The sequence below is a fragment of the Channa argus genome, chromosome 13, assembly GCF_033026475.1.
Source record: "Channa argus isolate prfri chromosome 13, Channa argus male v1.0, whole genome shotgun sequence".
Classification (NCBI taxonomy): domain Eukaryota; kingdom Metazoa; phylum Chordata; class Actinopteri; order Anabantiformes; family Channidae; genus Channa; species Channa argus.
The window spans coordinates 13,182,286-13,195,681 of NC_090209.1; the positions used below are offsets into that span (position 1 = coordinate 13,182,286).

At 41.7% G+C, this 13,396-nt stretch overlaps 1 protein-coding gene across 1 annotated transcript; it reads right to left on the reverse strand.

Annotated features, from left to right (window-relative positions):
* Nucleotides 1-7,336: 7,336 nt before the first annotated feature.
* hoxc1a (homeobox C1a) lies at nt 7,337-12,887 on the reverse strand. The gene is made up of 2 exons (XM_067528191.1): nt 12,262-12,887; nt 7,337-9,055 (listed from the first exon to the last, which is right to left on the reverse strand). The coding sequence occupies exons 1-2, from the start codon at nt 12,806-12,808 to the stop codon at nt 8,679-8,681; spliced, it is 924 nt and encodes a 307-aa protein (XP_067384292.1). The 5' UTR covers nt 12,809-12,887; the 3' UTR covers nt 7,337-8,678.
* Nucleotides 12,888-13,396: the final 509 nt, after the last annotated feature.

Genomic DNA, 13,396 nt, shown 5'->3' on the forward strand with positions numbered 1-13,396 from the left:
TTTTTCCTTGACAGTAATTCTGAATTCAGAGAATAGTGAGGTCTGACATTTTGTTGTGGGCTTAGTTACTAAAGATATATTCACGATCAGTTAGAGACATTTTTATTTACAAGTATTATAGCAGAGGATTCCAACATATTGTGATTATTAAAATTAAGTATGCAATTTGATATCTTTACAGTTTGCCCTTGAAAGAAACTCCAGTTGTCTCATGTAAACCGGTTCTTTCAGATTTTATTTTTTCCACAGACGATTTTGTGAATGACTGTACATAAGCCTAAGGTTTTATGTAAACTCTGTTGTTCTACATTAAACTGTATAATAACCGGGATCATTTGATTTAGCATGTAGTATAACAGTTCTTTGTCATGCTTTGGCTTTGACCTCTCCTCAGAGGCCTAACATGCCTTGTTTTGTGCTAAGCAACTTTAACACCATGGAGTAATATTGAGAACACAAGTATGTGGGTTTATTTGTAGTTGACACACAACTTGTATGTCATCTTTGAATTTAGCTGAATGAAAATGTGTTCAATTGACAACAATAGTCAGCCAATGTGGTTTTGGCCACCTTAACCATAACAAAGTGAAACAAATTAGACTCTTATTATCTCCAGTATGTTTATCAAAAGTCAAAGAGAAAAACATCTATTTTGGAATTTCCCCATAGTAAATTCATTAACAGTTGATTGAGGATTTCTAAATATAAAAACAATATTTTCTGCTTTGGGGGTGTACATGGCCTCACACAATATGTGCAGAGTAAACATTCATATAACAACCAAACCACCAACTGCACCCCACCGAGAATGTCAATTTGAGCTGATTGGATCATCCTTCTCATTTTGAACCTGCTCTGTGTCACCCTGCCCATTTCTCCCAGCTGCTGTTCCAAGCCCAGGTGCTGCCGTACTGACTAACTCATGGATCACAATCAGACCCTTCATTCAACCCAGCAACATCCCTGTCAGTCTCTTCTGTCTCCCCAGGGCTCCAGTCTGATCCCATTCCAGCCAGCGCACTGACTACAGCTGCCCCTGGCGCCACACTGGAATTGGATGGTCTGATGACTAGTGTGAATGGTCGATAACTGTCCCTGCGATGTGCACAAGCCAATGAATATTACATCCCTGGATATATTCCTGTGGTAGAGGCGCACAGTGGTTTTGGAAAATGTGTCACTAGATTAAGAAAAGATGCTAACAAGATACAAAAGCAGGTCATCAGGGAGTCTCTTTATCATAATGCTCTAATGCCCTTCAAATAGGGAAGATGAGATTTTGTGCACCAGGCATCGACACCAATGGGTTAACTAATGATGACATTAGTTCATGTGTGGGTGTGGGAATGAGTGTTCTTACATGTGCATGTGCCTTTTGGTATTAGTGTCTGTGTGCTACCATTTGTGTGTATATGTGTGTATGTGCCTTTCACAGGTGATCAGTCAAGGCTATCCACTCAGCCCTTCTCTTGCAGCCCCCTCATTACAGCCCACTATCTCCTCTAAACACCTGCAGCCCCACAGCCCACCTTCAGCTCCCAGGCCCACACTCTGCCTCTTTTTGTCCCAGTGTACAAAGAGGCTGCCCATCACATCAATCTACTGCACTGTTTATATTTATGTACAGAAGAGAGGCTAAAAAAGGCCTCTCTTACTGTGAGCTTTATTGACTAAGCATTAAGCGGACATTATCAGGCGATAGTCTAGTTATTTATGAGGCTGTGATAAAGGCTGCAGGACTGAATTATGTGAGAACCAGGAGCAGGATGAAAGCTGCTCATACAGCAGCACTGATACCCGACACTTGCCTCTCTCTGTCTGGGCAGAGAGGCACAGCAAATGCGCCAACCGGAGCTGAAACACTCAAGGATTTATAGGCAGTAAATTTATGTTCTCCATAGGTCAAATGAGGGGCTGTTTATCTGGGTTTCATTGTCACTGTCCTCGTGGCACTGCGCCACAGGTACGGAAATTTTCATATTTACCTTAGGCATGTAGCCAAAGAAGCTGGGGGGAGGGGGATCTCTAGGTGCAGTAATCCATTGACCTTCTGAACTTAGTTTTAAATTTTCAGACCAACAGATCACACATGCTTTTGAGATGTTTCCATAAATTACACTTGACAGAACACACTCCTCCTTAACTGTGCGTGTTGAATTCAGTGGTATGCAGTAACCTAGCGCAAGAGGTCTGCATCAGTCTTTGACCTTATGTGGGAGGGTTGCATGTCTCAGTGTTTCCTGATTGAAATTCCAGTCCTGCTTGTGAACTCTAAGTTGGTTCAGAGACACACGTACATAGATTTGCAGTACATAACCTGAAGTACCATTCTCCACTGTGTCCCTTGCATCTCCTATAAGCACACATGACAGAGACATATGTCTTCTCACTCACACCTCTGTAGCTTACATAGATCTCAAACACATAGTGTCACCCAAATTTTTAACATACATACACCCTCACCTCTCTGTACAGTACATAGCAACATCTTAGCCAGCAAAAGCCATCTTTCTCCTCAATAAACCAGGTCAACAAACAAAAAGCAATTATGTTGGGCAGCTGCCGCCTGGGAGTGGGTAATTACAGTGCGGTGTGGACAGCTTCATTCTAAACAGGTACTAAAAGCATCATTAATCATCCTCCCTCTGACGCCTCGCTCTGGTCATGTGACACAGGCTGCTGATGAGCTGGGGAGGGGGACCCGCCTTAGGGGGGAAGGAGGAAGACCTGATTGGCTCCTTCCAGAAGTCCTTTTAGAGGTCAGCCAGTCAGCAGGGATGACCTGCCAATGACCTTGTATCACTTGACCCCTGAGGACCAGAGGGTCACTCTCTCATATCAGTTGGAGAGCAGGCACAGAGAGGCAGGAGAGAAGACGAATGACACAGGGAGAGGGAAGAGGAGGAGAAGAATGGTGCGATGGTACAGAGGATGCACACAGAAGGTTTGTGCAGAGAAGCATGGGAGGGGTGAAGATGAAAAATAAAACAGTAGGCGTGAGGTTTGATTGAGCACCTGTTCTTCCCCTTTTGCATAAAATGGCTGATGAAAAAAAGGTGTTTTTATAGCAGCAAGGCCAGTCCTGATCGGTGCTTCATTCCTACACCCTGCTCCCCTCCTTTCACCCTCTTTCCTGTTCTCCCTGTCCACTGCCAAGCTGAAAGGTCGATTACCTCATCTGAATCAATAAATGTATATGTTTGCTTTTCTAAGGTTAAACAATTGTAAGTGTAAACAACAAAACGGCCAGACATTGGAAGGCATGAACAGAGCCTTCTACATTATTTTAATAATACACATTTCCAGTGAACTGGTTGATTATGGCATCCCTACACATACTGTGTTTGTCTAGAATCAATCTCTTCCCTCATGAAATACAGCCAAGATGGCGCCTGACAGATCCTTGATTGAAAAAAAAGTTCATGAACTGTTCTCTCGCTGAGTGCAGACTGACACGGCCGACTGATTGACAGATGAAACACAAAGACACATCTGAAAGACAGAGCGCCAACGTCCTCAAAGTGGTACCCATCCCCTTGTCCTCTTTCCCCCCCTCCACCTCAGCCCTGCAGCCCCACCCCTTCAACCCGGTTCTCCTTCTCTTCTCTCTCCATATGTCTATGAATCTGTCACTATGGCAACATCACCCCAGGGGCTGAGGAGGAGGGAGCTGCCTTCGTTCAGACAAATAAGCATTGCAGGGCTCATTTATGATGGTTTGTTTAGGGATTATAATAAACTGATGAGAGGTCAAAATGTGTGTTCTTGCACACATGTTTGGACATAAAAGTGCATGTGTATGTTTGAAGCTATTTACATAACTCTTGCTGAGCATATGTAGTGAAGCTGCACCATAAACATTTTGGAGTGAATAAAGGACCAAACATGCAATTTTTTAAGCTGTTAGAACACCATGTCCTTAAACTTGTGGGCTGTCTGATTGGTTTGAAAATTATTTTTCCGCTGATAATTGTTTAAGTAAACTGGCATTTTTTTCTTAAATGACTTAAAGGAGTACTGGCAGCATACCACCACCGGACCAGTGCCACTAAATCCGTGGGTTATATCAAAGGCATCATTAGTGTGGCTGGACTTAGGTTAAAGCTAATGTTTCAGATGCAGTATTAGCAAACTCTGTAAAGGCTCATTGCATTGTTTTCCTTCACTTTATGCTGGTCTGCAATTTTTGAAAGGCCAATCCAAACTAGCGTGTAGAGTGAGTAGACAGGGCCATAGTGAGGTCAGAGATAATCACACGTGTAGTGGGGCCACCTTGCTTGATTTCACTGATGCTGCATGATGCCACAGGGAGGTACTGTATGTACTATACATGATGTTGTTTTTCACTGCTTCATCGTACAGCGACAGATGTCTCTAGAAAGATGGAATCTTCCTGTGCAACAGAGTCACACAACCTTGACACACTTTCACCTCTGCATGCACTCCTTCTTATCCCCCCCCCCCACACACACACATACACACACACCTCCATCCTGATGATGCCTTACATTGACTCGAAAGGCTTCCCTCCCCCCTTTTCAAGAGCAAATTTCCCTTTGCAGCCAGAAGTGCTGAGTGCGGCTGTTTGCTTTGTACACAGAAATTCGCTGAGGCTGTAAGCTGTCCCCAAACATCTGCTCCCTGGAGAGGGGCAGGAGAGAAGAGGCAAGGACTGGATTGGTGTGCATATTGTTTGGTGTAGCTCTGTCAGAATGTGTTATGTATGGATGTGTATGTGTGTGTGTGTTGGTGCAAGTGCGTGTAAGTGAACAATTATTCAAATAGGTGCTTTGTATCTTTTTGAGTGCTTTATTAGTAGCACCTAGGAAACAAAACACATATTTGTGTAATTGTACACAGAGCATCCAAATATACATAAGCACACACACTCACACACAAACAGGTGCACTTCATTTCAACTTTCTTGATGTACAAATTGTTTGGTAGTCAAATCCATGAATGAGACCGATCAAAAAGACTAATAGTGCATGAAAGTCTTTGCAAATAAAGAAAAACAGTAAAATCAGATGAGCAGAAAAACTCAAAGGGAGGAGAACATTCAAATGATGTGTAATTACAACAACAACCGAGCTATCTATAAGTGCTTCACAAAGAGTTAGAAAGAGCTTAACTTGATCAATTGATTCCATTCCCCTGAGCGCTGGTGAGGAGATTACATGCATATTATGCATTAAGTTAATTTTAGGTCAACTTAGCATTAATTACAATGAGCTCAGAAGGAACCCACTTATATGTGCTAATTCAAAACGTAATGTAAGATATTCTGTAAGTCGCACATGTTCTCCCATTGCTCATGCTGAACTGCACTTCTCAGGAGAATTGTAACAGCTGCCCACATTATCTAAGTTGCAAGAGAAGAAAAACATTCTGTCAATAGCTTCATTCATCAGGAACTAATACATTGCTAAAGTGTTTTAACAAAAAAGTAGTTTCACTCTATTGCACTGCTACTGTACTTCATTGTAAATCATTTTCATTTAAATTTAAATTAATGCGTTAAATAAAGCAACTTTTTTGAGTGGATTTCAATCAAGAAATGATTGCTTTAAAACAAGGGAAAAGAAAATTAAAGGCAAAGAAAATCCAAACTTCAGTGTCAACATTGTTACTACCTGTAGCAACAATACATTCTGAGCAGAGTTATTTTGGTTTTATTCTCCTCGCATTTACCATGTGTTTGCTTTTGAATATGTTCAGCACAGCTGTCAGTCTTGTGAACCAACCGTACATCTTCAGGGAGGAATTACAGAAGAGCACAAATTCATCAGAGAAGAGTCACACTCAGATGCTTTGGAACTAAATGTCAGGTCTGAACAAACAATGGGCTTTGCCTTTCATCAATTGAGAGGCAAATGCTGAAGCTACTACAGAATGAAATTGAAGCGATAACTCAACTAAAATAAAGCTCTTCTCTTCACCTCCACCTAATGCCTGTAATTCACATTATGTTTTTAGGTTGTTCTCTGCATATTTTCATGCTACTATTTTATTTAAATTGTTGTGTATATGTAAGTAAATCTATTATTCAGTAAAAACTGTGATGATTTAAGTTTTGACTGAAAAAAAAAGTGAGTGCACACCTGCTGCAAGAATCCTTTGTGCACATTCCAAACTGTAACTGGAAGCCCTGTGGCAGGGGAACATTGTACGTGATGAAAAAGTTTCTAATGAGGTCGACCCAACACACTTCTCATTAAGAACAGTGGACATTAGAGTCATGTTCCTTCAGTATTGTCCTCATCATCATCCCCACAACCTTCACAAGTGCATACGTATTTGCATTAAAAAGATGCACATTTCATGGTTTTGTTAAACATTCCACTTTGTATTATTTTGTTTAGAGAAAGGCTGCCGTAATGGAGTGTATTTGTTTAAATGCAAATTTAAATAAACTGGGCTCAACACATTTTTAGTCTAGCTTGCATGTAAAATTATTCTTATCAATTACACATAAAACTTTAAATGTGTACTGTCAAAAGATCCTTTTCAAACCTTAAAGTTTGAACTCGGAATCCTCTCAGTTCAAACTGAAGAAATTTAAACTTTGAAAAAGGTGGTTTAATGGGGATTTATGTATGAATTAATTTTTTTTCAAGCAGATAAGGGTGAATTATAAACAGCAGCTCTGCAATGAGTTGTGGTTTTAAATTTTGTTTACACTGGCTCTGACATAGAATCATTTTAACTCTTAAGTATGCTCAAGTAACTTTAATTTTTCAACTTTGCTATTAAAAATAGGGCTGTAGTTTATATCCTAAAAAACTTATTGGGTGAAAAGACTCTTTCATCCAGTTTATAAAGTGAGCCACTGGCATATTTTTTGGCTTATTAAAATGAGAGATAGGGCAAAAATTAGGTTAGCTCTAGGTGTAGAGGAAAAAAATGCATTATCTAGCCTGGTATGGAATTATAATATGAACAATTATCATATGGCCTGGTCGCCTTTCTATTCAGCTCGATGAAATATTATTGTGTGGACACAGAGATCCACCGCCAGAACAAAGACGGTCCGAGATGCTTGTTGGAGGAAAAAAAGGAGCGAAAACGTAAGAAAGAAAGAGAGAAAGCCCAGACTTTGAGGTCACCCAAATTAATGGTCCATCTCTCGCTCTGTGAGCCGCTGACCCGGTCATCGTTGTCCCGAGGCAAGACAAAGGTCAAGAGGTGAGAGGTGAACTCTGGTGTAACTGCATATATTAGTTTGGCCTTGCAGCTTTGATGTCCATTTTTACGCCCTGCAGATGCGCAGTTGTCCATTTATTAGAATTACTATTTTTATTTAAAGGTTTGGATTACAAAGACCCAAATAAATAAGTCTTGGTTCTAGCGCTTTATTTCATTCTTATTTGTAACACTAAGCACTTCAAAGTTCAATTCCTTTGTTCGGATCAATATTCGTTTTAAATGTAGTAGCATTTTCATCCGGTAGTAACAGCGCTAATTAGCTAAACAAAAATATTCCCTTACATAGGAATAAAGTGGCTGATGGCCCATATCTTGATATTAAAATAGACATTAACGTGACAGAATCGCATTGCGATGGCGGGAACAGTGTTTAAGGGCCGAGTTTACCATCATTTACTTTATATGAGATGAGATGTGAATATTTAGCTGCTCGAACTGCTGGGGCCACACAATTTATTGGTTGATCTGCAAAACAGCACAGACAGCGTTTTATTGTCTGCTCCCGCATGAGTGTTCAAGCTAAATTATCATTTTCTGATGCATGTATAGGGGTAATAAAAGACGCAACAACTCCCGACCGTGATATTTCTTCATTCCATTAACATGCAGTTACAGATGCATGCAAATGCTCCCAGATTCGTCCCTCAAATAGATGGATCACAATGGATCAATAGTCTTAATACAAGCGATCAATAAACCTATCAGTCAGTTATGGCGTTTTAATCTTTCCGTGGGATTACCTTAAAGTCAAACAAAATATAGACCATTACAATAGGAAGTAAAGCTGTGCCAAATTAACGTGATAATTATCTGCTCACATATCATGTTACTTTTTCCTCAAATATGGGTTGTCACAGACAAAGTGATTTTTTTTTAAGAAACACACAAAGGAATCGTCATAATGCTGAATTGTAAATAGTTTGAGAAAGCAGCAATGTTAGTTGGCGGAATTATTTCCAAAAGTTACTAAAACTGTATAGTGTTTCCGTGTCACTGAAATAAATGTTATTACATGCAGAACGTAAATAAATAAAAGTAATTCATCTGTGTTATTTTAAACAAAACTAGGAAACTCGTGTCCTGTTGAATAAATAATTTAAATAGTCAGTTCCTGAATAAATTGTAGAGAAAGCATGAACAAATAGTCTGCCACCGTTTCTATGGACAATTAATATAACTTTGTATCTCCGTTTACATTGTGTAGATAGGAGCGCGGTGCAATGACTTGAATTTTAATATTCAAATCAGAGCGCCAGTCTGAAGCCGGGGAGGATGACAAATTGATTTGACCCGTTCTTGCATGAAGAAACTTGCCATTGCGCTTCTTGCGATAAGCATCCATCGTGGTAAGCAAATAAAGGTGATGCCTGATTGAAACCGATGCAAACGCGAATCAAAACATCTGCAGCCTGGCGCCCTCGCAGTGTAAACCAGGATGCAGCTCCTGCTTCTCAGGACTTCAGTTGCAGGTGTTATAGCGAGGCCGGTCCAGGAGAGGGGCAGGTGTCCAAAGTGTCGGCGTGTGTGTACGGAGCCGCGGGCCCCTGGTCGGAGAGCAGCCCGGCTCTCTGCAATTTCTTCTGCTTCATGCGTCTGTTCTGAAACCAAACTTTCACCTGCGTTTCGCGGAGCTGCAGGGCGCTGGCGACCTCCACCCGCCTGGCCCGCGTCAGGTACTTGTTGAAGTGGAACTCCTTCTCCAGCTCGGTCAGCTGCTTGGTGCTGAAGCTGGTCCTCGGGGCCCCGTTCACCGTGGCACGGCCATGTGTACAGATGCTGCCGCTTCCAACCCCGAGAGCACCGAATCCCGAGCCAACAGTACTGAAGCCACAGGTCATGTGCAGCCTGGCTGGGAACAGGGGACATGAAAACAGTCGTCAGCAAGACCAATGAGGTCACCCACAAAAGAAGCACAAAACCCTTCTTAATAAATTGTCCACGCCCATATCGAGGAAATAAGTTAAAAATTATTCCAGAGTTGAAAAACTATTCTTATATAATAAACTTTAATCAAAATTTGTATATGTAGTTACACTTTTGCACAAACCCTCAAATAAAAAAGACAAATATTCACTATAGATATTATTTGATAGTGGCCTCGACATGATGAGAAATACAATAAGAGTAATGACAGGTTTGTTTGGTAATGAGCTGTTAATTCAATAATTAAACATTCAATAATTTTTTTAAGAAACAAGATTTGTGGGTATTGGCTCCAGAGCCACTGTTGATTTAAAGTCTTCACACAGGAGCCATTTTTCTGTCTGTATAACAAAGATGTATTCCACTCACTGAGGTTTCAACTTTACCAATAGCTAATAGGGACACTGCAAAATCTGTGGCTGCTGGGCAATTATGTGTTATCTGAAGACATGGACATAATAACAGAACCACCTATGAAATACCATGGCAATCCAAAGCAACAACATCAAAAAAGGACAGTGTGAAAAATTACCTGAGATTTGAATCAACGCCTCTGACCCTGAGAGATCTGAACATTTCACATTTATTGCAGGACTGTTATACAGGATTTTACTAGGCCATATTGTAACAACATAAAAAACAAAAGGATGCCGCCGTATATTGCAGACATGTATGAAAGTAGTCACAGAAATATTTGGTGATTGAAAACAACTTTGTAACGTTTACAGTCCATTAACTGTATTCATCAGAATTGTTAATAATTTGCCTTTAGGCCTTTCTGTGTCAATGACAGTTTAACAGTTTACAAATCCTTTCCAACACTACATTAATGACAAATGTCCCTATTTTTTTCCTCTGAGGTTTTTGGGTTACACATTAAAGTATCATCTGTGCTACTTATGTGCAATGAATGACAGGAACCGCAGCTATATCTTGATTTTTCATTGCTGACATTGTGGGTAGTCGTTGTGTGTGTCTTTGCCTCTGAGAAAATGTTCTGCTGCTGCATAATGGAGTGAGTGTGCCAGGTGTAGTGCAATGTCTCCCACCACAATTCATAGAGAGGAAGGTTAACAGGCCTCTAGCCACTTGGAAAAGCATAGCAGATGGAAAGGTCAGTTATAGGATAAATGTCGGCATCTGCGTTTTAAGAAAATGAATGTCAAGGTAACTGAGCCTGAGAATCAGAGGGCAGCGAATATCAAGGACCAATACAGAGGAAGTGTACGTAATTAAGAACTTCAGCTTCCAGTAGTGCAAATCACATGCACATTCTGATTAATGGATCCAAAGATAATAGAATTGATGGCAGCCAGAAGGCATAAAAGAATCAAACTAAATATTTGAGGAATGACTTGAACACTTAAAAATAGCCGGCCAGCAAAGGGAATGCAAGGGCCTTCCAAGCCAAGGAGAGGGAAGAAGAAAGGGGATAGATCGATACACATTGCCTCAGTCATCTGGGCATCCAGCCCACAGTAATTCAGGTGCTGTCAAAGCATAATTGAAGAATGACGCACTGGGAGTATATACACTGAGCCAGGAGATCAGGTTACAGCAAGTCTGTGGCGGCCTTTTCAATGTGGAAGAATACGTGAGACTTTTTTGTTGTGCCGAAACCAATACAACCTCCAGAGGAATGCATACTTTCACTAATGACGCTCCTAAAAGTTACACAGTAGCACTAATGAGTTACTCCTACAGATGATCCCCTTCAGAGGGATAGAGAAAAAAGGTTACAAAGCTACTAGCTGTACTGCCAGGAGATGCCTTTGTGTGCGTGGGAGGGTGTGAGCAAATGGCTTTGGATTCAAAACACATGAGTGGCTAATCTGTTTCATGACTCCCAGACAAATCAAAGGTGATGTCCTCACCTTTTGCCTCTTTCACAGTGGCATGATCAGAACTACTGTTTATTAAGGTGTGAACGCATACCATTATCTGCTGAAATTTCTAATGGTTATTGTAGGTTTGTGCTCGTTGCATCACTTAAATATAATATCCGTGACTTGCGGGTTTTGTCATTCTCTTATCTTGTGCAGTGTCAGAAATAATGCGTAAAGTCCATTATTTTTTTCCAGGAGTTCTTTTTTTTTGTTACATGCCAAGCAAAGAAACACTGGCCTTTTACCACAAGGTGCTAATGGGCCAAGCTGCATCTTTGGTCACTGAACATTTGGGTCAGCAGCAGCCTTAAAGCAGACTGAGACTCAGAATGTCAGTAACTGACATTACTGATCAACTGAAGGATCTTTATAAGTTTCTACAACCCACATAAATTTGAGGATTGATATGCATTTCTCACACTGCTAGGCTATTGGTATTTCCTGAGCCTGGTATATGTATTCTTCTGTGGGCTCTCTGCCCAGCACTCATCAGTCAGGGAAATGATGATCTGTGACAGCAATTATGTTAAAAAGGTGGACACATGTAAAGGTGCTGCAAACTGAAATCAATACACAAGGGCTTTCATTCCAAACAGACAACTAATCAATACTCAGGGAGCACTCCAGCTTACAAGAGTAAGTTTTACTCAACTTCCTGCGAGTCTCGACAGGCATTGGTGTGTTGAATTATTCAAAGGCTACTGGTTAGTGAGGGCAAGTGAATAATTGATCACTTTCTGTGTTGAATATACACTAAAGCCAAGCACGCTTTCCCTGTGCTTCAGCCTCCTTCTGTGTACAGTGTCTATGTAACAGTGTTGGCTGTAGCACTGGGTGGAGCAAAAATGTTAAATAACCTAACAGACGTGGATACGGAACCGTTAAGGAAATAGAAACCGAGTCCTCATGTGCATATTCAAATGTGACGCCGAGTAAACAGCTAGTGCTGCCTTTGTCGCCTTTGCTCTGAAAAAGAGGGGAAATATTTTAAAATCCAGCTTTTGTTTGTTGGTGACGGAAGGACTTGTCCTCGGTGACGCACAAACACGTCAGCTAGTTTTTTTTTTTTTTTTTTCACTTTTTTTTCCAGCTCGGGAAGAAAACTTCGACCAGACTTTCCCAACTATGAATGAAAGTTGTCCAAAACCTCAAAACAAAACATGAACTCGTTTATCTTGAATTAAATTATGTTCCAAGGTTACTGTGTCCCACCTCTCGTGCTCAGTCTTCCTTGACAAAAACTTACCCGCTCGGTGCTGACTTCTCTTCAATCTCATCCACTCAAAAGTTTGACTCCTTTCATCGGTATCAGATACGCTGGCCGAACTTCCCACGGCGACGTGAATTTCGGGGCGATTAAGGGAGTAGATTTGAATTTGCTCATTTGATGATCCAAAGCCAGATGGTCGCCTCTCGTTATTTGACGCACAGTATCGGCGTCCTGGAGAGTCCTGCCCCTGCGCCCTGCACCGCCAGGGGACACGGGACGAGTGGGGGCAGGCCGGTTTCGTGAAGCCCTCGAGAGTCTCACACGGTGGGGGAGGAGGAGGAGGAGGAGGGCTGTCCGAAGATGTGCACAGAGCCAAACTGTCGGAGAGAGTCAAGTACCGGGAATGTGGGGAATTAAATCCTGAGGTAACTTCCAAGTCCAGTTTCCCCTCCTCGTCAAGACTGCCGAGTTGCGGATGAGACCTGCCGCCCAGGTCCACGCTGGTGACCTCTTTTGCTCGGCAGCAGCCAGTGAACAGAGGGCTATTCTCCCCTTCGGCCGTTAACTCTTGATGGGAAGTCATTATCACCTCTCCCCTGCATAATCATTGGACGGGGGTTCACTTCATGCCCGGCCTCTCATGCACCCAGTAACGCATGGTCAGGCGGCTGGACGACCGTGGGGACATTCCTCAGAGGAGAAACAGCAGTCCCTGATTGATGGAGATGACGTGCCCTCCTGGTCTTGGCCAATAGCTGGACATCTCTGTCATCAGGGAGGACAACACTGATTAAGCCGAGCAAGCAAGTTGAAGTAAAACTCGTTTCAAGACAACATTTAAAGGTGTAAAGTGTAGCACTATATGCAGGCCCGAGCAGAAACTGAAAACAAGCTCAAAAGCAGCAACAAAGTTCATCATCATCACCATCATCTTCACAACACTGAGGGCCTTGTGGGCCTCTCACCTACCCAGACAGGTAGGCTGTTAGACACGTTCGTGACTGGCCTCAAGAGTATTTGTTATGAGCCAAGTATTTTTCAAGAGAACAAAGAAAACTTTGTCTCTAAAGCTATATTTGCATAATATAAGCCTACATTGATGTAGGTAATGGATTATGCAAATTTGCAAAGGCTTCTTGAAAAACGCAAGGCCTTCTTTAGCAAAGGGCTT